A 27819-nucleotide genomic window follows, 5' to 3' on the forward strand; every position below is an offset into this window, starting at 1 on the left:
TTGGTCATTTCTGCTTATTAATTTATCCGTGACTGCATCTTTCATGGATTATCTTATAATTAATTATATGCAGCAACTCAGAATATTAAGAATCGCAAGCAGTTACATGCACCAGAAACCAAGAATATATTATTTATTAATTAAACAGAGGCATGCACTAGATCATCATAAGGAATAATATTAATGTGGCCGGCCGGAGCAAAAAAAAAGGGACCTCTCATATTATTACTGATTCGAGAGGTCCGTTTTTGGGCTTGTGAAGCCTTTAATTCAGAGCTACATTCCGTGACCTCTACTCATTATTTATATTCATGTCATTGTCAAGTAGAATACTCGAAATATCTCGCCACATTTCCCAACTCTTTCAACCCCGCCGCCGCCCTTGATGATCTTATTTCCCCCCGACTTTACAGCTTTCCCTTGAAACAAATTGGCCCCTTGATGCGTCCATAACATGATAGTACTTATTCTTCTACAGCTTATCACCCTACACGTACATGATATTTTACCGACTTTCTTTGAATCGGCTTTCCGAAACAAATTGGGAGATTGCAGGAATTTAACTACTCATGAACTAAAACTGATCAGCTGGTTTTGATATATACTTAGCCATGATGCTTGTTTTCCAGCTGGAAAAATGTAAATCCTTGCACTCTTGTTCTTCTTTATCTTTCAAAATCGGTCGGGGAAAGGTAACCTGCGAGGCATGGTAACATACACAAAGGTAAAACAAAACAGTTTCTCTCCATATCTTGGCATTTGGTCACTAACCAAAATTATTGATATCACCCTGCAGAGACTGCAAGTACTATATATTTCATTCCATTATAATATTTCTAGTTCGATAAGCCCCAATAAAATGTTAGAAGAATGTATTGTTATAATGCAGGTCCAACAACTAATTAAAAACTCAAGGACAGATCCATCTCATGTTCAGTCAAGCTGTTTAATATGAGCACTCTAAATATTTGCTTTGGTAAATATGAGGTCTCTGAATATTGGATTGAATTTTTTATAAAATGCATGCTAAAACCACAGAAATTATATCAGTGTAAAATTGCAAACTTACCCCAACTTGAGAGAAGTGTTGGATATGTCAGGGTCTTGATCAAGAGGAGCAGCTGAGCTGCAGATATTGGTGGCTAACTCAGATGACTGACCTTCTTCAAGTAGATTGTGTGTTTTGGCGACGTTAAACGCATTCTCCATCTGCAGCAGAGACATTTTCATTAAAATGAGAAAGTAGGAAACAAATAAAAGAAAGAAAATCGAGACCTGATACCTGTTTCATGAGTTGCTGGTTCTTGTCCATCAGTTCTGCTCTCTGCATTAAAAAAAAAAAAAAAAAAAAAAACAAAAGACGAAGTAAGATGAGAGAGAGAGAGGAGAAGAGGCCAGGAGAGGGAGAGGCGGGGAGAAAGATTTCAGATTATTATTAAAAGATTAAGCTTTAACGGGAAAGATATTTAATTCAACGTGATAATTATTACCTAATTTCTTAATGTCCATGATTAGACACATGATACCCTTTTTGGCGGGAGTGGAAGTCTGTTTAGATGGAGTCTTAGGATAAACAATGTAGCAAAAGCAGTCAGCGGCTAGTTTTATTATATGCCAGACTTCTTCATGATTTTCATTATACACTGGCGCCAACTTGCATCCCAGTATTCATTTCTAATAATCAAACAATCCCTTCTAAAATTGAAGTCATTCTTTACAGCTACATATTCATAGATACCATCACTTAAGAATGACATATGGATAGCTTCTGAGATTATAATAATTGCATAAATTGTCTTGGAAAAACTAGAACCTTGGGACCTAACCTTGCACTCAAGGGCATTGATCTCTTCTAGAAATCTGTTATTCTGAAACACATAAAAATTTTTCTATGTTAAGACACATGTACAGAAATTTCAAATGCTACATTATAATGCCAGCAAACAGAGACAAACCTTTGTTTTTAAAACACGGCCCATGCTTACATTAAGCATTTGCTCTAGTTCCAACAATTCTTCAATACCCAATCCTTGTAGCTCTTCGCCCTTTATCCTCCTGTTGGGTGTAATAATTTCTCAACATTAATTAACTTTGTGTGGAATGTGCATGTTGTTACAGTCGAGTTGATAGCAATGTTATTATGGTACCTCAGGTCACGAGTCTTCTCCACGATTTGCTTGCTCAATAGGGTGCAGGTATTGCGCTGAAGCTAAAAGTGCACAAAGAGTAGCCATTAAGAAGATTTTTCATGAGGATATTCTGTACATGATCTGTTTACAAGCATTTGTAACATAGAAACGTTGCTAAATAACGAAGTGATCATTTCCTTTTCATAAGAAATTTTTAAGGATGTCGTAGATGTTTGGATAATCAATCTGGGATTTCTACAAGGAGTTTGTTTAAGTAGCTTCAGAAAACGAACCAGGCTAATTTTCATACCATAGTATGATTTTCTGTTATATGAAAGTTTCAAAGTTTTCATGACAGTTGTTTTTTTTTTTTTTTAAATGACAGAGGTTAGGCCTCGGACTTTATTGATATGCCCTCATTTTTGACAGAGTAAAACCTTTTACAACAAAATTCTTGTAAAAAGCTCCCCCCAAAAGGAAACCACACATGTTCAGAAAAACAAAACTAATGTTTATCTTGAAAAAGGCAATCTAATGTTGGAAACTTGGCAATCCTGCTTTGTCAAGTCTGAGATGGAATATGAAATAATCTGGAAGCATGTTTCCTCATCACAAAACGATTACCTGAATTAACACACTTGACAATCATTTAGGAAATAATATTGATAAACATTGGATATTAATAAGCTGAGACCCAAAAGTTAGAGGAACCACATAAATCAATTTTGAAGAAATTTTAAAGCTCCATATATATGAAGTTAATATAAAATTAACTTGAAAGGAGGGTATGTTGGCCTGGCAATGTGTTTGTAGTTATAGTCTGGCAGGTATTAGCTAAGAATCTAACAAGATAGTCAATGATACGGATCGGATTTCCAAAATAATAGTAATAAAAATAATAAAAATTATAGTAATGTTTATTTTTTAAGTACCACTATGCACTGTCTTATGAGTCCAGAAAGTTTTAAATCTTCGTAGCCTCAAACTATTTATTCGTTTATTTAATAACATGATCAACATGTCATGATCTAGCTAAAATATTCTAAAAGAGACATTATTCACGCGCTGAAAATACATATCTTACCTGTAGCTCAAGAGATGGTTGGTCCATTTTGTCAATATTCTCTGAACGCAGATCAAGCTTCTGAATTACCTCCTGCATACTTCAAACAATAAACCAAGAACGGATTTAGTTCGTTCATCCTTTATTTTTCCCAGAATAAAATAGAAGTTCTGATGAAGTTATAAGCTTCTAAAATTAAACATGATATATACTAATTATTCTACAATGTCAATAGGATTTAAATAGATAATCTCCTCCCACAAGAGACATTTTTTTTTTTCCAGACTGAGCTACATGACTTTTGTCTTCATGGATTGAGCATGTTAAGATCCCCATTAGGTCTTATTTTTCACACTTACTGAAATATTGACAACAAATGGATCTCACCTTATTTGGGAGGGATGAGTTTTTCTATTTGTAGTTATTATAAAAGGCTCAAATTATAATATCGACTACAACTTTTTGACTATAGGTGCATGTGTGACATAAACTTTCCTTGGGGTATTATAAATGTTATCAGAACCAATAGATTTGTGCACTTGAGCCATACACTTTAGAATGATCTAACAAGGACGTCAAGAATTTAGAGCAAAAATCGTAATCCACAAACTGAGTATAGAATGGTGATGAATAGAATCTCAAATTGTTTGGAAGAATTTATTGCAATTTATAATGACTTTAATGAGATAAAATATAAGGTGGATTTGGATCTCTCAAAGTTCTTGACCGAACTTTAAGATTTAGAGAGAGAGAGAGAGAGAGACTCAAGTATTTATTGAACATTTAATACTATCTAATAAATTCACTCGGCCAGCTACAAATGCTATGAGACCAGTTTATATGCCTAGCTATCTCTCTCCCACTCTAGACCCTAAAGTTATAAAATCCAAATCCATAAGCTCATATGTGGTTTGAGCTTTCCTTGAATTGTTCAGCTTATGCTATATCAGACAATATTTGTTGTCATATCCCATCAAGATATGAGAGATTTAATACTAATCAGAACTTGTAATTTTAGGTCCCGTTTGAATGTTAAGTTGAGCTGAACTGAGTCGAGTTGAGTTGAGTTCTTTATGAATAATAATGAGTTGAGATGGTGGAGTGAGTTTTGTGGGACCCACCTAAGATGAGTTTGTGGGAATGACAGCTATCCTTGAAAGGATAGTTCCCTATGTAGATAAATTTTTTGAAGTGCTTCCCTACATAGTACAAGATTTTTAATTTACATTCAATACTATGATTTTAGTTTTCGTTTTTATTTTAATCTTATTTTTTATTTAATAAATGAGGCTCATATATTACACCCAGCTTAATCAACATACTTATCGAGTCGTGGACTTACTTTCCACCTGTAAAATTTCTTATTTTACAGATATTAAAGAGGAGCATGCAAATAAAGAAGCTTAGAGGACACATAGGAGGGTTAGAATGAGAGCTAGGAAATAAGTGTCATCTATAGAATAGTTAGGGTCTTATTTGAGATTTTTATGAAAGAACAATCTAAGCTGTTTTGATGGTTTTGGTGAGATGAAAAAAAATATGAACTCAATTTCTTATATCGAGAAGTTTTTAGTTTATTCGTTTGTTTTTTAAATTACTATTGTGACGTCAATAGGTTCATCCCCAATATTTAGAAAATTTGGGACATGACAAAAATGCCTTCCACAGAATCTAAAATCATCTTACTTAACACCTCAATGACAATAACATTGTCATGGGCTTTTAATTAAATTATGAGGTACTGAAAATATATATATATATATATATATATATATAGGTAAGCTAAAAAATATATCAATATGTATTTCTTAGGGTATTCCAAAAATAGTTTAGGATAATTTCAAAATAATTAGCCTATATATATACTTGCCATGTACCATCAACATTCTAAGTCTATTGTTTCCGATGCATTAAAGAATTTGCAATTTGGAGTTCTTTTAGAAGAAGTTATGGCAAGTTTACAATAGGCCAGGTGCCTGAGATGGCAGAATGCTATGAAGTTTTTAAAGTTGATCTGATCTTGCTTTCAATCATGATCTCTAGCTTTTGGTATCGCTTATATATCTTTTCATTTTTTTAAGTGTCCATTTTAGTTCATAAGTTTTATTAGATTTATCTAGTCAAGGGTCCTAGCTTTATATTCAATGTCTTTTCATGAAACAATGTAAGTTGTAATTAGGCCTATATGCTCGGAGAGTTATTCCAAATTAACCTAGTTAAAACCCAAATCGTGAGTGGAAAAGCATAAGGTGTCAATTTGAATTAAAACCAGCCTCTGCCTCATGAGAAGAAAGATTTACTCTTGTAATAACTCTTATCATTTATTAGAGTTCTGATAAGTGCGTGGCAATTCGTTGCTTTGTATCCCTTGTTGAACTCTTTAGTGGTGATATTTTGTATCTCATAATTGCCAAAAAATACAAGATTTCCTGTATCTCATTGGTGTTCTTCATGACTTGGATGGTGAGCCTATGATCTACCCCTGGTAATTAAGTGCGTGCTTGTGTTACGTACCTCCTTTTCTCTCTCAAAGAGAGAAAGAAACCAAGTATCTGACGGGATAACTTTAATTAACATCTTTATATATATATATATATATATATATATATATATATATATATATATATATATATATAAAGAAACGAAGTGTTTGTAGTTTTTTGACAAATTAGTTCTAGAGAATACGCGGTGAAGCATCCTGATCTTTATTACTCCCCTCTATATTTTTCCTTCAATGTGGGTGACAGATCGATGCAGCTTGATTTCAGTGCAGTCGAATGTGCATGAGTTTAATTAGAGAAGGATTTTTCTGTGTACTTGGGCTATCCCTATTCTTATTAATATAAATATCTTTTACTTATAAAACAAAAAATTAGAGAAGGATTTTTCCTACAGTGATGACCTGGTAGATATTGGAAATAGCTAGCATGCAGTATTACTATTAATGGAAGCACAGAACAGTTAGGAAATGTAGCTTGATTCCAGTGCATGCAGTTGAATGTGCTGGAGTTTAATTAGAGAAGTTTTTCGTGAGGTGATGATGATCATGATGTGCATGGTTGATATATATAGGAAAATTAAGCACTAGTACTAAATGTAAGCAAAAACAGTTTCGGAATCAATCAAGCATCACTAATAGGAAAAGGCACCACTAATTATGAGGGAGATTAGCTTATATATATGTTCTAGGATATATAAAAACAATTTAATTTAGGTTCTCCAGTTTGCATGTACGTAATACATACTGGAATACAGTACTCAATGTAGTGTTAACATTGTTACGATATTTTACTCCTATTTGTGATTGTATATCATATAGAGCATAAGATCCATGTATAATCTCAAGTACTTGCTCATATATTTCTCCCACTTTGAACTTTTTCCATACATTAAGAATGCAAGTGCAAAGGCAGTGTTATTTATCAGTACAATATATCAGTACTACCACAACTAGCTAGTTAATTGATACTAACGTCATACATGCACCATATATATATATACATACATTATATATACACACACGTATATATATAAGGTAGGAAAAGGATTTAAGGAGGGTCAATCCTAAAACAACAAACTAGTCACAATGACGTTAATTCGTAAGACATAATATTGATTGAGGATATCGATAAGACAGGACATTTTAAGTGGCTTCATTATACGGATTTGTCTTCGAATTGAAGTAGCTGCTTTCCACTTACATTTTTCATCTTGATCATAAAGTTGCACACATGAGACGTTTCATATCCATTGATTTTGAGGTTGGGTTTTTGTAAGTTCTTTACCAAAGAAGATCAGATGGTGGGCTTGGTCATATTACTTTGTAGAATTGAGATTCATGTAACTATAAATGTTTTCATTTTCCTTTAATGCATGCCTTAACTTGCGATCTTAATCTTTTTGCACTTCCTCCTAGTTTTATCCACTTTTGTTGTCCTCCTACTAATCTGTTGACATCATTTCTATAAGGATATCTTCATAAAATATAGGGTGTATACAAATGAATCATATCATGAATTACTAATTTAGGAACATGTTTTGGGATTAAAGCATTTGGTTTAGAGTTACATGAATTGAAAAATCAATTACTCATTATAAGCTAGTAGTAAATTATAATTAACCTTATCACAAGGGCTTATAGCGAGCAGTCTACAAAATGAGTAGCAGCTAGCAACGTACGCTAAACCCTTATGGGTGAAATTAATTATGTCTCTCTTGCTTATCTCTAGCATGAAGATTGAGATTTATGTATGCAGAAACCGTATGATTCTGTAGTACTTTTTTCTTTTATTTGATGTATCGTAGTACATTCTCAGTCATTTATCTAGTAATTTGTTTAGTCCTGTTACTTAAAAGATCTTTTATTTCAAGCATCTGGCTCTCTTTCAAGAAATCATTTGTGAATGCACGAACAAGTCAATCTAAAGGTGTAGGCAGCTACTTACTTTACTCTAATTAATAGGATATATGTTCTTCTATAAGTAGAGAGGTGTGAGAGAGGGAGAGAAACCTTGGGCTGGCGTAATCAAAGAGCTTTCCGGTAGCCGAAAAGACAATGAGTGCCATTTCAGCATCGCAGAGAGTTGAGAGCTCCAGAGCCTTTTTAAACAGTCCCTTCCTCCTCTTAGAGAAAGTCACCTGCCGTGCCGTAGTGTTGTCGATCCTCTTGATCTGAATTTTCTTTCTCGTCATTTTCCCGGAAAAATCGTCCGACGCTTCATCACACCCACCAAATAGTCAGTCTATACTAGTATTCGACAAAAAGAGAAGCTCTTAACAAGGAAATTTTGAAAGAAAGATACAAAGTGATACGTGGAGAGATACGAAATAGAGGTCATACTACATAGGTTTTCAGATGGTTTAGGAGAAATCAAAACGATACTTGCACCAAAGAGGGATGATTTTCTTTCTTAAAAATTCAATCGAAGTGAATCATAAAAGGAGAAGCTGCAATGCTAATCGTTAAGAAAATCAAAACATAAGAAAGAAATCACGAAATGATCTTTACAAAAACACAAACTGGCATCAAATTTAGCAGTTTTCTTTTCACAAATAGAGAGTATAAATCGTTGAGATAAGAATAGATGGAAGACCGATCTTTTGAAAAAAAACCAAAGAATCAAACTGGGTTTACTCTCCCCCTCGATCCCCGGGGAAAAAAGAGAAAAAGAATAAAATTCAAACCACCCTTCACACGAAAAGTCAATTAATTTAGCAGATCCCCTACAAGTCTGCTAGGGATAAAGCATTTCCGTAAATAAAAAACGGAGAGAAAGAGAGAGAGAGGGAGAGTGAGATAGTGGTGTGTAGAGTAAAGAAAGGAAAACAGAAACATGGGCTGTCCAGAAAAGGGGACAAAGAGCCGTACTTTGGTAAATGTCACCAAAAACCAGGGGGGAAAAAAACCCTAGTAAGAAGTAGTGTGGAGTTGAAGAAGAAGAAGAAGAAGAAGAACAGGGAACCCTACCAATCCAAGCTCAAAGAGATTGCAAGTTGCCAGAGGCTGTGGGAGATATAGGGATTCTCCGGAATTAATGGGTGTCATTGTTTACTTTATCTATCTTAACTTTCTGGGTTGTTGTCTTTCGCCGTGCTGTTTGACATCGATCTAATACAGTAACCAATAAATAATAAAGCCCCCAATGGTCAAGAGAGAGCCTTTTTCTTCCGTGGGGTCCATCTACACCTCCTACATAAAGAACAGCATCCCACCACCTTAATATGGCCAACCATAGTAATATTCAATTTTAGAATTTTTTTTGTCTCATGGCTTTGAATTTGGTGGTGCAAAAAAAAAAAAAAATAAACGCAATTCAATCTGCATTTGGGTTTCCTATTTGTATATGGTAAACATTGATTTCCGTACAACTAGGCTGGCCGCATTCACTGACAGTTCTTATTCATGTTTGTACCCTCGTACCCGTCATGTCCCCCACCACCATCAATCTGGTAAGGGTTGAAAAGCTATTAGTTAAATATTTCTTCTTCTGTTTGTCCTATTATTATTTGTTTATGGAAAATTATGTCTTTAAACCTAATTATTAATATATATATATATATATATATTACGCCTTTTGCAATAAAATTTTAAATTATAAAATAAAAACAAAATTTTTAATAATTAAATAAATATAAACAATTTTATAGACAATCGGATTATAAATTTTTATTCATCATCTTTATACTATACATTATACATAATTTTTAATTTTTTAATTTTTTTAATTAATTTAACAAGAATAAAACTAAAATAAATAAATATAGTATATAGGATGATAAATCAATATGTGGCCTTAAAATTTCCATTTCGTTTTATTTTCTCCTTTTCTATTTTTTGGTTGGGTTTTATATTTTCCAAACGATTCCTTCTGACTACCCAGCGCTATTCAGCCATTTTTCTGGCCCAAATTATGAGTTCGAGTTCTCAGCGTACGATTTGAAAAACTTCCCCTCTGCTTATCTAATTTCTCATCTTTTTTTATTTCTCCAAAAAAAAAAAAAAAATCACTGAAATTTTTTTTATCTGTTTTTCATTTTCCATTTCCGTTAAACCACTTTAATATGAAAAACAACAAGAATAATAGTAAAAGACTGCATAGTCATTTGTTAGGTTAGCTATATGAAGTCACATCCGTACGTAACTGATCGATGTTCATCATATAGCCAATGATAGTGTATGAGTTGTAGCTCCCATGACGATGATATAAATTACAAATCGGAATTTAGAATATTGCCGTTTTAGACTTTAATGATATTAATTTGTTCTATGATAGTTCACAAACAACATACACGTGTACATCTTTTTTTTATATCCACATATTTGGAATTTTGGAACGCTACAGCCTACATTCATGTGGTCATCGTGTCAAGCTTGGCATCTTTTTTCCCCCCCTTTGTGGGCACTGAAGCCTGCGAATTATGACCAATACAGAATCAGTATTAATGCTGATCAAGCAACGACATGCAGTAAAACAAACGCATATGAACTGACATTACAATCGACAAGTCAGTCACATGTAGAAGACTCCAAAACGACCAATCTCTGGCGCATATATGACAACAGGATACTGCATCAATTAGCCGAACATGAAGATCAAATTAGCCATATCACGATGATGGTGAGCAAAGATTTCAGGGCTTGTTGGTTGAGTGAGGAGGGATGAGAATGTCCTTGTTAAGTGTTGGGACGGTTGGGAGTGCTGGCTTCGGCAGGTCTGGGAGATGAGGTATTGTAGGCACTACTAGCTTCGGCACAATCGACAGTTCAGGCCTAGGCAAACTCGCGATTTTTGATAACGGTGAAAGTTCAGTCTTGGACAATGTTGGTAGCTTAGGCTTCGATAAACTCGGTACATCGGGAAGCGGTGGCAACTCAAGCTTAAGAAGCCATGCTATCTCTAGCATCGTTGTCTCCAAAAGGTGTCGAGCCCCTGCAAAGACTGTGCTGCAGCTCATCAACAACATCATGATAGCGGTTATGCCAGTTAGCAACATGCGAGAGATAAAGTTAGGAAGGCAGTCTTGAGCCATTGTTGGGGCAAATGAAAGTTTTTTTTTTTTTTTGGTATTTTTTAGAGGGCATTGATTACTCTTGAGTAGGGCTGAGCACATAAGGCACTTAATACTTTTGAGTAGGGCTGAGCACCAATTCAATCGGGAGTCGGTAAGCCCTAATACCTACTCTGACTTTGTTGGAGTTTAGATTCAAACTCTGACTCCGACCACTGTAGACTATGCTCCAACTCCGCTTCTGCAAGTCAGAGTTGAAATCGGAGCAGAGTAGGATCCACAACCATCCGGCACCCAATCACAAATCACAAACAACCAATCATAGATCACAACCAACAACCATGAACCACCCAATCACCAAAATCATCCAAAAAATAAAACCAAAATGCATATGTAAAATCAAATTAAAACCAAAAAATTAAACCTAAAAAAATTGACACAAATCGAGACTTGAGAGACATGGATCCAAAGGTAGGGGTGTTGGTTGCTCCGATTCCATATTTGCGTGCTTTGTTGTTTGATCCATTGCGCTTGATGGTATTTGTTGTTCCGATGGTTCTGATGTCTTAATATCCTAAGCGAAATTGCAGATCTTTGAGAGAGAGAGAGAGTGAATGGGTGAGTATGAGAGTTAGATGGCGAGGTGGAATTGATCGACGGCCGCACGGCGAGAGAGGACAAAGAGAGGCAACAACTGAGTTAGGACCTAGGGTTTAAGAGAATCTGAGATGAAAATGAGAGTAAGGTCGTGCGTGGGGGTGGGGTTGGGTAGAAAAGTAGTCAGTGTAGTTAGTTTTCCTATAAAAACAAAGTTGTTTTGCTTGGCGGACGCATAGAAAAAGTGGCCAAAACGGTGCCGTTTTGACTGAATTTGGGCTGGCAGCACCTTTTGGGTTGGGTTACTTCGGTTTTAGGCTTCTAAACCCAATTTGTTCTCCAGTTTTGGGCTTTTTTTCTCTAAACACTAAACTAAACCCTATTTTTTTAAACCCTACTTTTAATTTTAATTTTTGTTTTGGCCCTAAGTTTTTTATTTATAGTTTTTATAATTGTTAGTATTGATTATTAGTAAATATTAATTCGTTAGCACCTAATTATATGTTTTCATACTATAGTTTGTTAGTATTGATAATTCTATTTATAGTTCTTATAATTTTTTTATCACTTAATTTAATTGTAAGTATTGATTATTAAAAATTACTATTTAAATAGACTTGTACCATAGTATTTAAATATAATTTATTATACTAGTGTTATTATACATTAGTATTACATTTTATTAACTCATTATACTTGTACTATACTAGTGTCTAACTTATTCATCTTATAAACTTATATTATAGTGTTTAATTACATGTTATTGTAATAGTGTCTAACTTACTATCTAACTTAATTGATATATACTAGACTTAGTATTACATGTTATTATACTAGTGTTATTATACATTAGTATTATACTTGTACTATACTAGTGTTTAACTTATTTCTAACTTAATTATATACTAGACTTAGTATTAACTGTTATTATATTAGTATTATTATACATTAGTATTACATGGTAGTAATAATATTATGTTCATTGTTTATATATACTAAACTATTATTATTTAATTTAGTCTATTTATATTATAGTATAAGTATATTATTTTATAATAATTAACTCATATTACTAATTACAAGTTTATTATCGAATTTAACTAACCATATAAATTCTATTTATATAAATATATTTGTTACATGTACAATATCAGAGTCAAAGCGGAGCTAGAGCGAAGTCAAGTTTTTAGATTTTTGCTTGAGCATAATGATCACGATGTTTTGGGCCTCAATTTTTACATGTTAAGATATAAAATAGATAATAAAATTTAATTATTTTTATCAATTTAAATTTTTTAAATAAATAATAATTTTATATAATATAAGAATAGAAATTTTGAGTTGAAGTCCTAACTCTAAATTTTACTTTACGAGAGAGAATCTGGTTTACATATAAAGGAGAGTAATAAGATATAAATAAATAATAAAATTTTATCTTCCGCTTTTGGGACAAGTGATATATGGGAAAGTCATGCGGATTAGGTTGGTGGGTGTGAAAGCTCTGGTGCTGTTTGTCAAACTTCTCACCTGTATATAGACACGCACGCACAAACACACGTACAGCTTCAGAAACGATCGTCATAAATATTCATCAGTATTTTCCCAAATTTATTGGTTATTTATAACGATTTACGTGTTGGGAACGGAAAGTAATAGGCAGGCATCAGAAGGTGGAAATCAGGTACTCACACTTTGTCCAGAGTAGTTGAGTTATAAATGTAAAATCTATTAATTGGCAGCTTTTATTGCCATTGGATTTTGTACAAAACGAATTTGGTTCCTAGGGCAATTGATCGAAACGTTTGTCACCAAGTATCAATGATTCAATTATCTGTTATGTATACTTGGTCAATTTAATTTCTTTTAAGGCTAGTTTAGATAGTGAAACGAGATGAGACAAAATGAAATAATTTTAAATTAGTTGAATAAAATATTATTATTATTTTAAAATTTAAAAAAATTAAATTTTTTATTACATTTTGTATGAAAATTTAAAAAAAATTATAATACTTAGATAAGATGAAACGAGATGAATTGAAAATATTTTTATATTCAAACGAGAACTTACTGTTTAGGAACTTGGGTTGAAGCCTCATAAAACTGGACCACTGGACCTAAGGAAATATTGACCCAAGAAGAAAATGTTTTTAACTTTTAACCATAGAATAGGCCTATCTATTCAAGATGGCTATGGGGCCGATGCTTGTTGGTTTTGATTCTTTCCAATAAGCGGAGGTCCATGAATAGGATTTGAAAGTGCGATAATCCGTTCATCTATTCGGAAATGCAAGATGCATAAAATTACTAAAATGTTAATTTGCAACCTCGATTATCGATACACCCAACACATTATTCACGTAAAAACCTTAAATATCAACTTGATATGTATTAACCACAAAACTAATACCATTGAGAGGTCGTAATTACTCCAATTACGTGTGTTTGATAGAAAAGCTCTGCGCCAATGCATATGTCCCGCTCGTGGCAGGCTTATTGATGATGACGATGTTGCTAGCTGACTTCATCTGAGGCAGCCCATGTTTACAAGCTTGACTTCATCTTTCTCAATTGAAACAAAGATTATATTGTGGTAGAATCAAAAGTCAATTCCACAACTTTAAAAGCAGCTACCACCCCTTCAGCGAAGCTGGCTTAAGAGGTCCTTTCAAATAGCAAACGTCTCGGTACAAACTTAGGATTGATACTTTACAACAGGAATTTCCAATCAGAAAGAATTCAGTCCAGTTGCCATATTTTAATCCAAATTCAGCACCAATAAAATTGGTTTTTGACGGCAAATCTGCTATTTTTCTCCCAATTACTTCCCTTGTAATCCATTGTCCACTTCTCAAATGTACAGTCGATGAAGTCATAGTACCCGCCATGAACTGAGAGCTCTCCTTTAGCTACTCTTTCCTCTATCCATGGGTAAGTGAGCAAGTTTATCAGGGAGTGGTTGATTGATTCCTGTAGTAGAGTTATAGAAACGTGTTAAGAGCATTTGAGACACAAGAAGCAAGAACTTCTCATAAATCTGAAATATTGTCTTCTATTTTCAGAGCACCTTCCATTAATAATTGCCTTGAATTTTGTATTTGCACAAAGCTTGTGTACTAACACGTCACACACAAAGACCCAACTCTTATAAGAGGATCAATATATTTCAAGAAATAGTATTCTACTGCGTTTCTAAAACCTCCGCTCACAAGCTTCACCCATTGAAACTCATTCACCTGCACATCCACAACGCTATAATCCACACCCTGTACCTGTGCCCTCTTTTCCTGACTGTATTATGATTTAGAATGATTGTCTTTGTGCCAAAAGGTGCCCTTTCTTAACCTAGTAATCATTTCTCGATTCCTATTATTAGAGAACACGTTTACATTGTTGCAGAAATAAGGATGTGAATACTTGTTTATATCACACAGTAATACCATGAGATTTGATTTTTTAAATTAAGGATGAAAGAAGAAATTACCTTCTCACAGTGTCTGCATTGTTGGTCAAAGCCTAGGTTCGAAGCTGCAGACTTTGTGATTAACTTCGCATTCTTTCCAACAACAACCCAACTTCTAATAAAGCTACTGTATAGAAACGTTCAGCCAAGTGAAAAACAAATATCCACTGCTAGCTATGCCAAGTACTAATATGTCATGTACCTAATGATATATGCAAAGGCTAGTAAGAAAAAGGGTACAGTTGTCTTAATTACCTTGAATCTACTTCATCTTCCATACTCATAAGGCACGAATGCCTCCACAGCAACTGTGGCCAATAACTAGTATGTTCTCCACCTGCAATAGGAATTATCACTCGTCATTTTTGGAGCCCCGTACCAAGAGAGTGTATTGGTAGTAAATGGGATTCTGCATTGTTTGGAAGCGAGAAGGTTTTGCTCTTTATAATGAATTGAAGGGGCTCCAATTGTACCATTAACCAGTCTTTTTAGAGTATTGACCTATATGTGGTGGCTTGAGCCTCTCTTATGTCGTTATATCATCTCATAGAAAGGAAAAAAAACTCCAGATTAAAGATGCAAGATTCAGAGTGAATTAACCAATGAATATTTTTCAATTTCTAAGCAATTCCCACGCAGAAAACTGGCTTAAGGTTATGGTTCATGATTTGATATATTTTGACGCTTGAATTCATAGTCCCGAATTATTTCTAACAACTTTGCAATGAAAAAATATACTTCTTTTTTCATAACTTTTTTTTTTTTCTTGCAGACAGAATTTCATTCTCCTACTGAAATATTTCCTTCAAAAGTTTTCGTAAAAATTACAGACAGAACTTTACCTATCATTAACTGACTCTGCAACTAAGTTTTTTGTCAGAGAATTTTATTGATCAATCCCGACTACAGATAATTCCGAGTGCCTAGTGAACTGTTATGCTGCCTTCGTCACCCTCACCATCAATAAAATGTTTTTCAAAGGCTTTTAGGATACATGATTCATGGAAAGAAAGAATCCTACGCACTAGAAATCTAGGTATGAAATACTCACTTTAAGAGAATTTACAGCAAATTCTAATGCGGCATTTGTTTCTGAGGGTCCACCCTGCGCATACAAAGAAGGAAAAAGGAAGAGGGATTATGCTTTGTGGCCACAATGCTCACCTGTTGGCAAATAGAATTTCAAAATAAACCAAATGCAATGAAATATGCACCTCAAATGGGGGCACCAGATTTGCTACATTTCTGATCATGAATGCTTCCCCTGGTTGGAACCCCAGGATGTTTGAGGGGCAAACCCTAGAGTCTGCACAAGCAATAATCATGAACTGTTCCGCAACTTGTTAGTTTTAACAGGCTACCTATCCAGACACTTCAGGAAATATAAAAAGGGAAAAACCAAGGCTTATCCGTCCAATATGTTCCCGACATTTATATAGCACATGTAATAAATAATAAACAATGAGGACTAAAAAATATCACCTTCGGTGCTTGACCCTGGGCAAGATTTTGAAAATGTTCCAAGTTTTCCCTGCGCAGTTAATATAAGTGACTTTAGAAGAAACTAATTGGTTTGAAGCCTACAACCTTAGGCCAGAGTTATTTGCGGCTTACTCAAATTTACGCCTTTTGAATCTCAGAAACCGATGTTTCAGATCTTCAAATAAATCACATCCATTTTCACTTTCAGCCAAGCTCTCCACCCTTCTATTGTCAAGTTTCAGAGTCGATCCTGGAGGCACCTTTGAAGCCTTACATTCGGTACGTGGACTAGTCCTGCAAGCATCATAGGCATACAATTAAAGCGGTTGATTTTTATAATTCATGTGGAGACATGTTTTTGTGTCAGAGGATAGGGATGGCACTCGAACCAAAAGAAATGTCATTTGTACAAACCAAAAATGAAATCACCATTATGTAGGGTGAATTTTGAGGCCCAGTTTCTAATTCTCAGTTCAAAGTGATCATTAACGAGAGGGAATTCCCAAACTTTTTATTTATTGTTTATATTAAGAGATCGATATACGAGATTGAAACTGAAAGACATGTTGACTAATTAAAAATTTAAAACCAACTTACTTGAAAGAAGTAAATACTCTCACATGGGTCTGCTCAGTTTCTCCTGATTTCAGCTTAGGACAAAAGATCTGTTGTCAACGGCAAGAGATTAACGAAACCAAACAGAACGAGTAACCTCCGGGAGAGAGAGAGAGAGAGCATGCCGGAACTTACTGTCAATATCTTTGATGAAGTTCTGCGAGCATCAAGGGAAGAATTGAAGAGCTGCGAAAAGGAGGTTGGTGAAGGAGTGGCCATTAGAGAGGTCTAAGGTGAAATGGACTCTGCGGGTGTTGGAATGAACGTGGCAGCGAGTGGATCTGGAAGAAGCATTGGTATTAAAAACTAAAAACAAGGAAAATGCAGATGAGTCGGTTGGTTGGATCAAGAAACAGTTGTCTGTGTCTCCAAGAAAGACGGAGAAACCGAAGTTCGAAGAAATGGGCCAAGTGTTTGTTCCATTCCACTTTACGGGCAATAAAGCTCCAGTGCTCCACCACGTTGTGGGACTTTCCACTTTAAAAGGTCGTGTGAAACCCTACAGTTGTCTGCCCTCTTTTTTATCTTTTCCTGCGACTCTATAACCGTTTTTTAAACTTGTGCTTCTACACGTTGGTTTGCAGTTCATGGGTTATTTATCTATTTCCATTAAACCATGTCACAAAATTTGATTTGTCAATTCAATTCCGAATTTTACAAACTTTAATTGATCTTTAAAAAATAAAGAATTTGTTAGGGGTGATACTCGCACCATACAGTGCAGGGTGACCCCCTCCCTGCCCCCCACCCCGCACCATGCGGGGGAGGGTTTCAAACCCCATCCCCAAGAAGCAGGGGTAGGGTTGAAACCGTAGCCCGCCCTGCCCCTGCTCAACCCAATGACCTATTGGGTCTATAAATTTTTTTTTATCTAAAATTTATTTAGGCTCAAATTATAAATTAAAATGTATACATTTAAAAAGAATATAAATTCATTAGAGTTGTATTTTTGATCTGTTAAATCCCACATTATTTAAGTATGATTATTGTATTGTCTTAACCTCCTATATAAATATTGGTCCAGGATGCTAAGGCAATCCATTGACTTAAATTCAACTTTAAGTTTTTAACAAATTGTATATATCTATATACAATATATTTATATAAAATGTGGGAGGGGTGCCAAGTGGAGTGTGGGGCAAGGCCCCGCTGGGGTCAGCCCGCCCCGCTAGGAGACTTCCATGCAGGGCGGGGTAGCAGGGAGTGGGCCCTCACTGCCCACTCCTAGAGTTTGTTATTTAGTTGAAAATTTCTATCGAATTATCTTTAATTTTCAATAATATCGTATCTCCAATGCTCCATCGCTTGGCCTCATTTGTTTTTCATAACTATTATTATTTCATCTTATCTAATCATTACAAATTTTCTAAATCATACAAAATAAAATAAATAATATAACTTTTTTAAATTTTAAAAAAATAATATTAAAAAAAATATATTCTAATAATATTTTATTCAATTTTTATCTTAATTCATTTTATCTCATCTGTAAAAATAAACGAGGCTAAGAGTGAATATAGAATAAATATAAAAGAGTGCGAGTAAAATGTTAGAAAGAATCTCAAGAGTGAGAATGTTAGTTTTGAAGCAAAGGTTACGCATATCTATAATATATTGGGGGGGGGGGGGGGATTGGTGGCTCGAGATTTAATCATTATACTTTCAAGTTTGTATGAAATAAATGCACACGCTACAAGTTGTTAATATGATAAAATTAAATTTAAAAGAGAAATTATCTCTGTAAATTGAATTTTGACTGCATTTAGGATGTATTTTTTACATCGATTTACAAATTTGGTTATTTATCGAAGACCAAAAGTGCCTTATAATTCGGGTTGAGGAGTTATGACATGATTGAAGAATAAGAAATTCAGAATTACGACTTTTTTTAAGTGTTCTTAGCGACTAGGAATTTTGTGGTGGTGTTTCTTTCTTCTCTAGACTCTAGTACATTAACAACCCAATTATTCTTTCTATTTTTTAAAAGAACCACTTCTTCTGTGGAAACAAAACTGATTCCGAAAAGTGCAGAGTCCATAACGCAAAGCTGCTTCGGCCTGAGTGATCATATTCCCAGAAGGAAAGATTGAAGTTCTAAGTCCCAAGACTTTGGAAAAAGAGAGAAAATTCGTTTCTCAATTTAATTTTTTAAATTTTCAGATTTGGTAGGTCAAATTGAGCCCAACCTCGATTCTAGAAATGATATTTGAAATCGTGAATTGCGTAAATACCGCACAATTCCTTTGAAATAAGTAAGTAAATACGAGATCTGCATAAAAAAAATTAATTTTTTAATAATGAACCTCATTCTTTTTCAAAACGATTACACACACTCCACGACTAGGGATGTAACCAATCCGGTTTGGTCCGGTTTTGGACAAATTTTGAGACCAAAACGTTATACACCTGTTTTACATTTTTAAGAGCCAATACTTCATCGATTACCCTCCTAAACCGATACTTCCGATTTTACCAGTTTTTCAGTTTTTAATATATATTAAATCTCTAATCTCTTATACTTATATATATATATATATATATATATATATTAGTAATACACTAATACTATTAGTATATAGTAATACTATTGGTATAGTGCTATTACTACATATTAGGGATAATATAGTACTTAATATACTATTGTATATTAGTATTACTAATATGAGTTACCGATCAAAAAAAAGTATTACTAATATGAGTTAAATCTTATAATCAATCCGACCGGCCTCTATGAAAGAACGGCCTCCCAATAAATTGATGCCACGTAGACTTCCCATCTAAACTACAATGGAGCCGCACTACAGCAAATCCTAATCACTTCTACAAAAAAAAAAAAAAAATCTCTGCAAATTCATCTCTTTGACGTAGCAATGGCAAAAAATGGGTATTAGTCTACTGGAGACGATTCTTCATTCTAAGTAAATTATTCAAAGGTGGTCTCCCTCTAAGCATCAATTTTTAATGACCAGTACCGTGCTAATCAATGTTCCAAAAGGCCATTTTGCCTTATACATGGGAGAGAAAGAGAAAAAGATGAAGAAGCGCTTCATGGTTCCAATATCCTACTTGAAGCATCCTATGTTCCAAGACTTGTTTAAAGTTGCGAAAGAGTTTGGCTTCGATCACCAAAGGGGGAAGGCTTGTTTGAGAAGAGAAGCAGAGCTAGGCGAAAAGGCAGACTTAGAAAAAGCAACTGATCAAGCTCTGCGAGTAGTAATAAAGCCCACTCTTTTCTTTATTATTATCTTCAACAAATTAAATTGTTCAATTTGGTAATCTTTCAATTTGGAAATATGATCATGGGGAAAAGCTGCTGAAAATTCTTCATTTTTCGCTTACCTCTTGTCCCATATAAATTGTTATAAAAAGTGCACTCTGCAACGGCTTGAATGATAGAGGGCTGCTGAAGGATTCATCCCATCAGGTGTGATAAGGAGATCTCTATATGATATATGGTGTGATAAGCTTCATCATACTTAAAGTAGATTTGCTGATATGGCAGGTTCTCATTGAGGGTTGTTAAGGCCAATCGGACCGCTCCAAAGCGTTCCTCAACTTATATATTTATCAAAAGGGATGTATTCAGAATATATTAAGCCATAAAATGTAATTAATATATATTTTATATTTAAGACATATAATCAAATAAATGTTCATGTTTAAAATTAAAACTTTATGTTATAAATTATAATATAACACTATTTCATATATAATTATAATTTATACAAGTTACATATAATATAAAAAATATTATATATAATATTAAAAAATAATTAAAAATATATAAATATGTGAATCGGTCCGGTCTAATTTTAGAAAACATAAAATCAAGACCAGACTGGTTATGACTAGTTTTTTAAATAGAGGAATCAGTCCCAGACCAAACCAACTGGTCTGATCCGATTTTCCAATTTATTTTTACAGCCCTATCCACTACTATTACCCTTTTCGAAATGGGTCAAGCAGGAATTGGTCGAGGAATTCAAGCGGACCGAACTCATGCGCTTTCTTTTATTGTGGGCCGGATCCAGACTTGGTAGATGTAGCGCGTGCTAAATTCGGCGAGTCTATCTTAACGGCGCGTGAAACACATCAAAAAAGCCGCATTGGCAAAATTGAATAGCGCGATGATAACCACTAGAAAAGGCCAGTAAAGAAGCACGTGAAAATAGGACTAGGAGTACCTAAGCGATGTGCTACGTTAACGTCAACTGCGGTAAGCGTGCCGCGTTGGCGACAATGACGTGGGAAACACATGAAAAATAAGGAGAAAAGTAGAGAAGAAACAAAATGTGAGAGGTGCCAAGGGGGGAGAAACGAGAAAGTCAAGGAACCAAAAGAAAAATATCCTTTGCCACGAAAGAATCGGGGGAACAGCTACTGATCAAGAGACGAAAGTGTTTTCTAATGTCAAGCCAAATTCAGGGCTTGGGAAGATCAGTTATCGCATTAGAATTTGGAATGGCAGATTGTTTCTCTGTAATGGACATATATATGCAGAGAATGAAAGCTTCCTAGTTCTTCATCTGGAGGGAACTGGATGAGAGAAAAAGTAAATCTGCAATGAGAATCTGAGAGGACTCGTGAGTAAGAACATGCCTGCACTGTGATGATCATTATTATATGGGTCAAACTATAAGAAATTATGAATGATTTATACAAGTTTGCAGACTAAGGTAAAGATTCCAGTACGTTACATTCTTATACTGACATCCAAACTTCAGTCATAGAACTAAGTTGAGAAAAACTTACCTCATAATATAAGGTCACTTGGCCATATGCAACTTTGATCAGATGTGGGCAGAAGAGAGAAGCAGAGTAGGGTACCGCACCGCTCGCATCAGAGATGACACAAGCACAGCTTCCTTCTGCACGGACAATTGAGAGTACCAGAGAAAGTAGTGCCAATAGGCAGAATGGTGTTCGATATAAATTGTCAATGGTTAGAACAAAGTGTAAAGACTCCATACTGTGTATCAAGAATCCTACCAAGAATGTGAAGCCTTGGGAAATCAACTGTACAGTAATTTTCACATGATTTCTTTAAAATTTGATTAGCTGCAAATGATGGTACTCAGGTGATGATATAAGCATTGGATTGCAGGTTTAAGATCATGAAGCATAAACTCCAGTTACTTTCTCATACATGTTGTCAGGTTACATGGTACAAATCAAAGGTGGTATGCTTATATACTCAGCTTTTCTATCATGTTTGAGTCACTCTGTCTCAGGAACCGCCACTTTGTTGTGTAATTATTTGCAGGAGACGGGTCAAAACTACCATTGCAATTTGAATTGTCCATTCTCTTGACAAAGCAAAGATCCTTTATCAACCCACACTTGTTCTCTGGCAATAAGAACCTCTTTTCACCAACTCCCAGAAAATATGACTTCTAAAAGGATATCCAGAGTTGTTTTGGAGAGTTTCCAACTAAGCTTTTACACACACAGAATGTCTGAGGTTCTAAGGTGATCTGCAGTTGTGTTTATAAAAAGAGAAATGCTTGGTCTAGAAACTAACGTGGTTAGATAAAAGCTAGATTTGGGAAAAGAAACAAGCATAAGGATTATTACATCAGGGTCCATTCATTTTCAACTTAAGATCAAGACAGCATAGAATTGAACACTAATACATTTAAATTTTGATTTTCATGTCTTATGGCAATTTTTTGAAGAGAAGAAACTATTTTGCATTTTCAATCTTGGAAAATTGTAAAGCAAGTAAAACATATCACAACCAAAACTATGACTTTCAGCATAACTAGGTTTCACATAGCAAAAGTTCCTTGGAGATGTATTTTTATTGATGACAGTTTATTCAACTCTAAATTAAACTAGAGAGTTTTGATTGTCAACAAAACTCTTTTTGATCGATAAAAAGAAATAGCACATGACCAAGAATAAGACTCAAAAGTCTCATACCCATGTACTTGCTCCTGAAAACCTGAGACTTCTACAACTGCACCAGACAATGAAACTCCCTTTTGTTGCAACCATTGAAAAATTAGCATATAATGAGCGTCAAGTAAAGTGTTATGTAGGCTGCATGAATTCTTTCATTGAAAAGAAAACACAGAATGAGAATACCATCACAAAAGTACACCAAGACAAATGATTTTTTTTACTATCAGCAAAAGAACTAGAAAAAAGATGAGCAATATTTTCAAAAACAATCAGGTTCCTCAATAACTTACCCAAATAAAATAAATAGAACTTAAAAATAAGCAGAATTATGGCCAGATCACTTGGTCAAAAATAGTATTTCACAAACTGGATGTACTTGAATCCGATCATTAATCTTAATAAGGAAAGCACGCACATTGACAGAAAAATATTAGAAGTGGGAATATTATGTTAGAGAGAGAGAAAGAGGGCTTGGTATATCCTTTTGCAGATTTAATTGGCTTCTAACTCTTTAAGATCATAAAAGCTTTTGATCAAAGACAAAATTTCTGTATCAGTAAGTCTGCTTCTACAAGAAACACACAATGGGGCCACAGAATCTGAAACAACAAACAAAAAGTTCATATGCTTTAAGTATATTTGAGCTGAACAGAGGAAGAGAAAAAAAAAATTGACAAGATATTGTTGAAAACACCAATATACCAGGTCAAACACTAGCAGGGGATTGTTCAATAAATTAAGTTTTGCTGTTCGGCAACAACGATGCAAATAAATCTGTTACATGCCCTAAAACATAGTAACTCAATGTATTAAGGCCCGGAGTCACCATAGAACAACCATGCCACTTTGATCTGCACGACCGGACTACTAAAAAATTTTGTTCAGTAAGGTACTACTGATGTTAATCTCAAAACGACCACCCAGCATGAGAAGAGAATCTTTTTCAATTAAAGGAACATAGGTAGAGAGCTATTGAAGCGACAACACTCAAATAAAAACTAGAAGTTAATTAGTGTTTATTTAGAGTATCGTCTTGAGTAACTTTAACAGAAAGCTATTGAAGAGACGATAATAAAGGTTCCGACCAACCTGGTCCTCTTCATGGGCACCGTTGTTACCAAACTTTACTAAAAACTCGGTCATCGAGTCTTACACAAGAGGCTAATCACAGGGAGGAAACAATCCTCCTTATAGCAGTTACGAAACAGACTGGGAGCAAACTGCTGTGGAATTATATAAAAGATTGGCTAAACGATACACATCTGACAAAATGCACAGCAGCTCCACTTAATATAATCGTACAAAACAAGAACAGCAACAAGAAAAGGATCGAGTCTTACTTCACCAAGCAACCCTTTTTAGCCTTTAAGAATCGGCAAGCTACTCAAGAACTCATCAAGACCCTCAAAAAACCCAATCCCTTCAATGTTATCCTCCTCCCCATTCCCTGCACTAATCCCCCGCACGGGCTCCTCCGCCTCATTACTAAACTCCACATTCAAATCCAATTTCCCCAACTCCGTCGTGCCCCTCTTCCTCGCACCTCCCGCAGCAGTCGCTCTCTTACTCGAATCAGCCCTGGAAGAATCCAGATTTTCACCAATACCCATATTGGGCTGCCCCTTCTTTACTCTGTCATTCTGCACTTTCTTCGCATTTGCGCTCGCGGAGGCTCTTTTCTTCGCCTTTCTCTTCCTCCTACCACTCCCCCACTCATCGTCAGAATCCTCACTCGATTCAGAGATTTCCTGTAACGCTTCCTCGTCGTCGTAATAAACCCACGGCCCACTGTTCCGTTTCGAAACGTTTCGGTTTGATCCACTTGCTTGAACAGGACAAGCGAACATTGACGAGATGGGCGTCCATTTCGATGACCCGCTCGTGTCTTTAGCATTAACAGAAAGTCCCAGCGGGAAGAACGCCCAGCAGCAGAAATAAGTGTCTTTGTCCGTCACCGGCGGTGATGGTATCATCACCGCATGGAACGCCCTCTTACAGTCCTGGCACCGAAGAGTACAGTCCTCGTAAACCCTAGGGTACTCATATAGAACGTAGCAGTACGGACACGCCGTCCAGAAATTCGAGGATTCCGGCTCAGTCGGAAGAGTCTTCCGGGTCGACTCTTTCTGTCGAGCCGGCTCAGCAGTAGGCCGAGGCTGACGAGTTGACTCGGCGACGTTGTTGAAACTCGGCCCATCTTCCTCAACTACCGCTTTTCCGTCCTTGGTTCGAGGGCTTTTTCTCATAGGTGGTTCTTGCTGCTCTTTGTGGTGGGGTGGCTGAGTCGATCCGGAGGCGGAGTTAACACTCAGCGCGTTATCGTAATCGGCTTTCTTAGAAGGGTTGGACAGGACGGACCACGCATCACAGACGAGCTTGAAAGCATAATCAGCGTAGGCGATACGGTTCCTTTCCGGGTGGAGGAGGAGGGCAAGTCGGCGGTACTGGGTAGCGATGAGGTCGAGGCTGTGAGTCAGCGGGGCGAGTTGGAGGATGGCGTACCAGTCGTGCTGGTCTCTGATAGTCCGGGTCTCGCCGGCGATGAGGGTATCGGCCACTGCGATTATTTGGTCCGCGAACTCGATCCGGATACTCGGGTCGGAGTCACGAGCTCGGATCGCGAAAGACTTGGCACCGTGCAAGTCACGTGCGATGAGGAGCCTCTCCGCTATGCTCACCCACCTCGCCGCCTCTGCCCCGTTGTTATTAGGGTCCATTTTCGCTCAGACACACACACGCACGCACAGAGAGTCTCTCTCTCTCTCTCGCCTTCTCTCTAACAGTGGATTTCGTCGGTTGAGGACTGTGGTTGGAAAGGAGTGAAGGAAATGAAGGTGAGAATTCGGATAGACGAAAAAGGACCGGGGGATTGTCAGAAATGACTGGGGGATTTGTGTTAAGTTGGGGTTGGGGATGATTTAGTTCTGAGGGCATTTTAGTCAGTGCGTAGTAAATCCGTATGTTAGATAATTGTTTTTATCCGTTGGTGGAGTGAGAGTGAGCGTGTTACAACTTTGGGAAGAGGGTTCCTTCTGGCCACTTTTGTTGTACAGCCGGAGTTAGTTCGCTATGGAGTTAATTCACTTTTGGACGCTGGCGAACATGTACCAGAATCTTGCTATATGATTATGTACACGGTCAAACACCGTTCCTTTTGGTTCATTCCAACGTAAGATCAAATGTGACCGTTTAAATTGTAAAATATATATATATATATATATTTTTTTTTTTGCAAGTTCTAACAAAGTCTGGTGGAGAAATGTTTTACTAAAAAAAAAAATTATAAAAAAAAAATTTATAAATTAATATAATTTGATGTATTATATTAAATTGTAAAATTATTTTTATTATAAAATATATCTAATATATTATATAAAATCATATTAATTTGTGGATCCGTACATTTATTATTGTGATTATGTTTAGCATTCAGTAAGGACCATTGCCTTCTTGGAAAATAGAAGGCGTGATATTTCGACACTAACACCTCTTTTGTTCTCGTTGTGGTGCGAACCCTGTAAATTAATTGGGTAACCAAGTCTACGACAGTGGGCTTTATTGGCAATGTGGGTTGTCACGGGATAGTTGGGGATAGACTATAGTAGGCATAGGTGTAATATGGGCTATGGCAAAAAAAGGTAGCAGCGTCAACTTTGGCGAAGTGGGTATGACACCAAAGTTGTGGGCTGGGGCAGATTAGGACAGTGGGGAATAGTCGGGGAGTGTGGGCTTTAATTAGCAAATTAAGTTTTGCAGTGCAGGCAAAGGACTTAATTATGTGGGCTGTGCGGGGTTGGGATGCAATAATGGTTAGAATTGAAGGACGAAGGTTGGTAGTTTGGTTAGGTGAAGTGGGTTTGACTGGCAAGGTTGTTGGTAGAGCTGGTTGAACAATTTCAAAGAGATGAGGAGCTGCTTAGGGCAACATCGATGGTCAAAATGGACAATGGAACGAATAATAGATCGACAATGAAGCGCTTGAACAATGCCGTCGCTGTTAATGGAGTGCATCAGAATATAGTAACAAGAGAGGTTTATGGTTTCGTTTGTGTGGAATGATGAGTAGCCTCCTCTATATTATAAATGAATGGTATTCTGAACAGTGCGTTAAAAGTTAAAAACTTGTTAACATCCCTTTGTTAAGTTACAAATATATCCATATCACTAATTATAAAAATAATTACATTTTTTTTATTGAATATTTTAGATTGATGTATCTATTTATTTATTGCGTAACTTTCAAGACTACCCATCTTATCGTATGGTATCCACAAACTCTTTTGCATCGGCAGCATGGAGACCATGGTGAACCAACATGATATTTATTCAGTAAGTGATGGACAAGGAGGTGAGCTAACATGGAAGAAAATCCAGTTTATTTTTCCCATCCATACACAACCAACAAACATCATGGACGAACACTCCACACATTTCTAACTGGCTATTTAAACCCAAAGCAGAGTTCTTGATTGCTCACTCCTGTTCATGCTCCATCAGTTCTAAATTAACCTTGTTAGTTCAACCTTAATAATGGTTTCTTGCAATTACTTCCTGTTTGGCTTCTTCATGGCTCTGTCCTTTTCCAGCATCCATGTAAGCCTAGCAACTCGTCAACTCTTACAAACGACTGTCCCCACTCTGCCTAAACCAGCATTGCCGCCTCCTTTGCCTTCTATTCCTACACTGCCGCAGCCCCCAGTCCCAAAAATCCCAACACAACCATCTCTGCCTAATCCCGCCACTCTGCCTCCGCTTCCCAGCTTCCCCACCGTACCCACTACTTTCCCAAAAGTAAACCTGCCCCCTTTCCCAACCATTACCACTATCCCCACCATTCCATCTGGATTTCCTTCCATTCCCTTCTTCTCTCCCCACCTGCAACCACCAGCCCTTGAGGAAGTTCAGTCGAAGTTCTTCAGTTCATGGAGTTTTTCGTGGTCTATATAGGGCGATATACAGTGCAGTTAGTTTTCGAAGGCCTTCTTGTCTTTAATTCTTCCATCGCTGGGCAAATTAATACTCGAGGCATTCACGTTTGTTGCAGTTGATCTTTACATATA

At 36.0% G+C, this 27819-nt stretch overlaps 3 protein-coding genes and 1 pseudogene across 6 annotated transcripts; all 4 read right to left on the reverse strand.

Moving 5' to 3' along the window:
* Positions 1-107: 107 nt before the first annotated feature.
* On the reverse strand, positions 108-8814 carry LOC121255491 (MADS-box protein JOINTLESS-like). Of its 4 annotated transcripts, none has more exons than XM_041155852.1 (9): positions 8660-8814; positions 7703-7907; positions 3214-3292; positions 2148-2209; positions 1956-2055; positions 1827-1868; positions 1283-1324; positions 1070-1209; positions 108-697 (listed from the first exon to the last, which is right to left on the reverse strand). In XM_041155852.1, exons 2-9 carry the CDS (start codon positions 7882-7884, stop codon positions 673-675), a joined length of 672 nt encoding a protein of 223 aa, XP_041011786.1. In that variant the 5' UTR covers positions 7885-7907; positions 8660-8814; the 3' UTR covers positions 108-672. The 4 variants fall into 4 exon arrangements, with proteins under 4 accessions (XP_041011786.1, XP_041011784.1, XP_041011785.1 ...); XM_041155850.1 differs by having other exon boundaries at positions 1070-1212; XM_041155851.1 differs by having other exon boundaries at positions 1070-1212; positions 8561-8707.
* Positions 8815-10323: 1509 nt separating this feature from the next.
* On the reverse strand, positions 10324-10722 carry LOC121254172 (protein PELPK1-like). Its single transcript, XM_041154129.1, has one exon. It carries the CDS (start codon positions 10720-10722, stop codon positions 10324-10326), a length of 399 nt encoding a protein of 132 aa, XP_041010063.1.
* A 3136-nt stretch (positions 10723-13858) lies between these two features.
* LOC121255467 lies at positions 13859-17318 on the reverse strand (annotated as a pseudogene).
* Positions 17319-23751: 6433 nt separating this feature from the next.
* Positions 23752-25836, reverse strand: LOC121255414. The gene has a single exon (XM_041155718.1). It carries the CDS (start codon positions 25474-25476, stop codon positions 24118-24120), a length of 1359 nt encoding a protein of 452 aa, XP_041011652.1. The 5' UTR covers positions 25477-25836; the 3' UTR covers positions 23752-24117.
* Positions 25837-27819: the final 1983 nt, after the last annotated feature.

The sequence above is a fragment of the Juglans microcarpa x Juglans regia genome, chromosome 3D (assembly GCF_004785595.1).
Source record: "Juglans microcarpa x Juglans regia isolate MS1-56 chromosome 3D, Jm3101_v1.0, whole genome shotgun sequence".
Lineage (NCBI taxonomy): Eukaryota > Viridiplantae > Streptophyta > Magnoliopsida > Fagales > Juglandaceae > Juglans > Juglans microcarpa x Juglans regia.

What these genes read in the sequence shown, in the direction of transcription:
- LOC121255491 (XM_041155850.1), bottom strand. Translation starts at nt 7,884, where the DNA reads ATGACGAGAAAGAAAATTCAGATCAAGAGGATCGACAACACTACGGCA. An exon ending in TTTGATTACGCCAGCCCAAG is followed by an intron (nt 3,293 to 7,702) that starts GTTTCTCTCCCT and finishes TATTGTTTGAAG; the next exon opens with TATGCAGGAGGTAATTCAGA. An exon ending in GCCGTGTTTTAAAAACAAAG is followed by an intron (nt 1,869 to 1,955) that starts GTTTGTCTCTGT and finishes TATGTGTTTCAG; the next exon opens with AATAACAGATTTCTAGAAGA.
- LOC121254172 (XM_041154129.1), bottom strand. Translation starts at nt 10,722, where the DNA reads ATGGCTCAAGACTGCCTTCCTAACTTTATCTCTCGCATGTTGCTAACT.
- LOC121255414 (XM_041155718.1), bottom strand. Translation starts at nt 25,476, where the DNA reads ATGGACCCTAATAACAACGGGGCAGAGGCGGCGAGGTGGGTGAGCATA.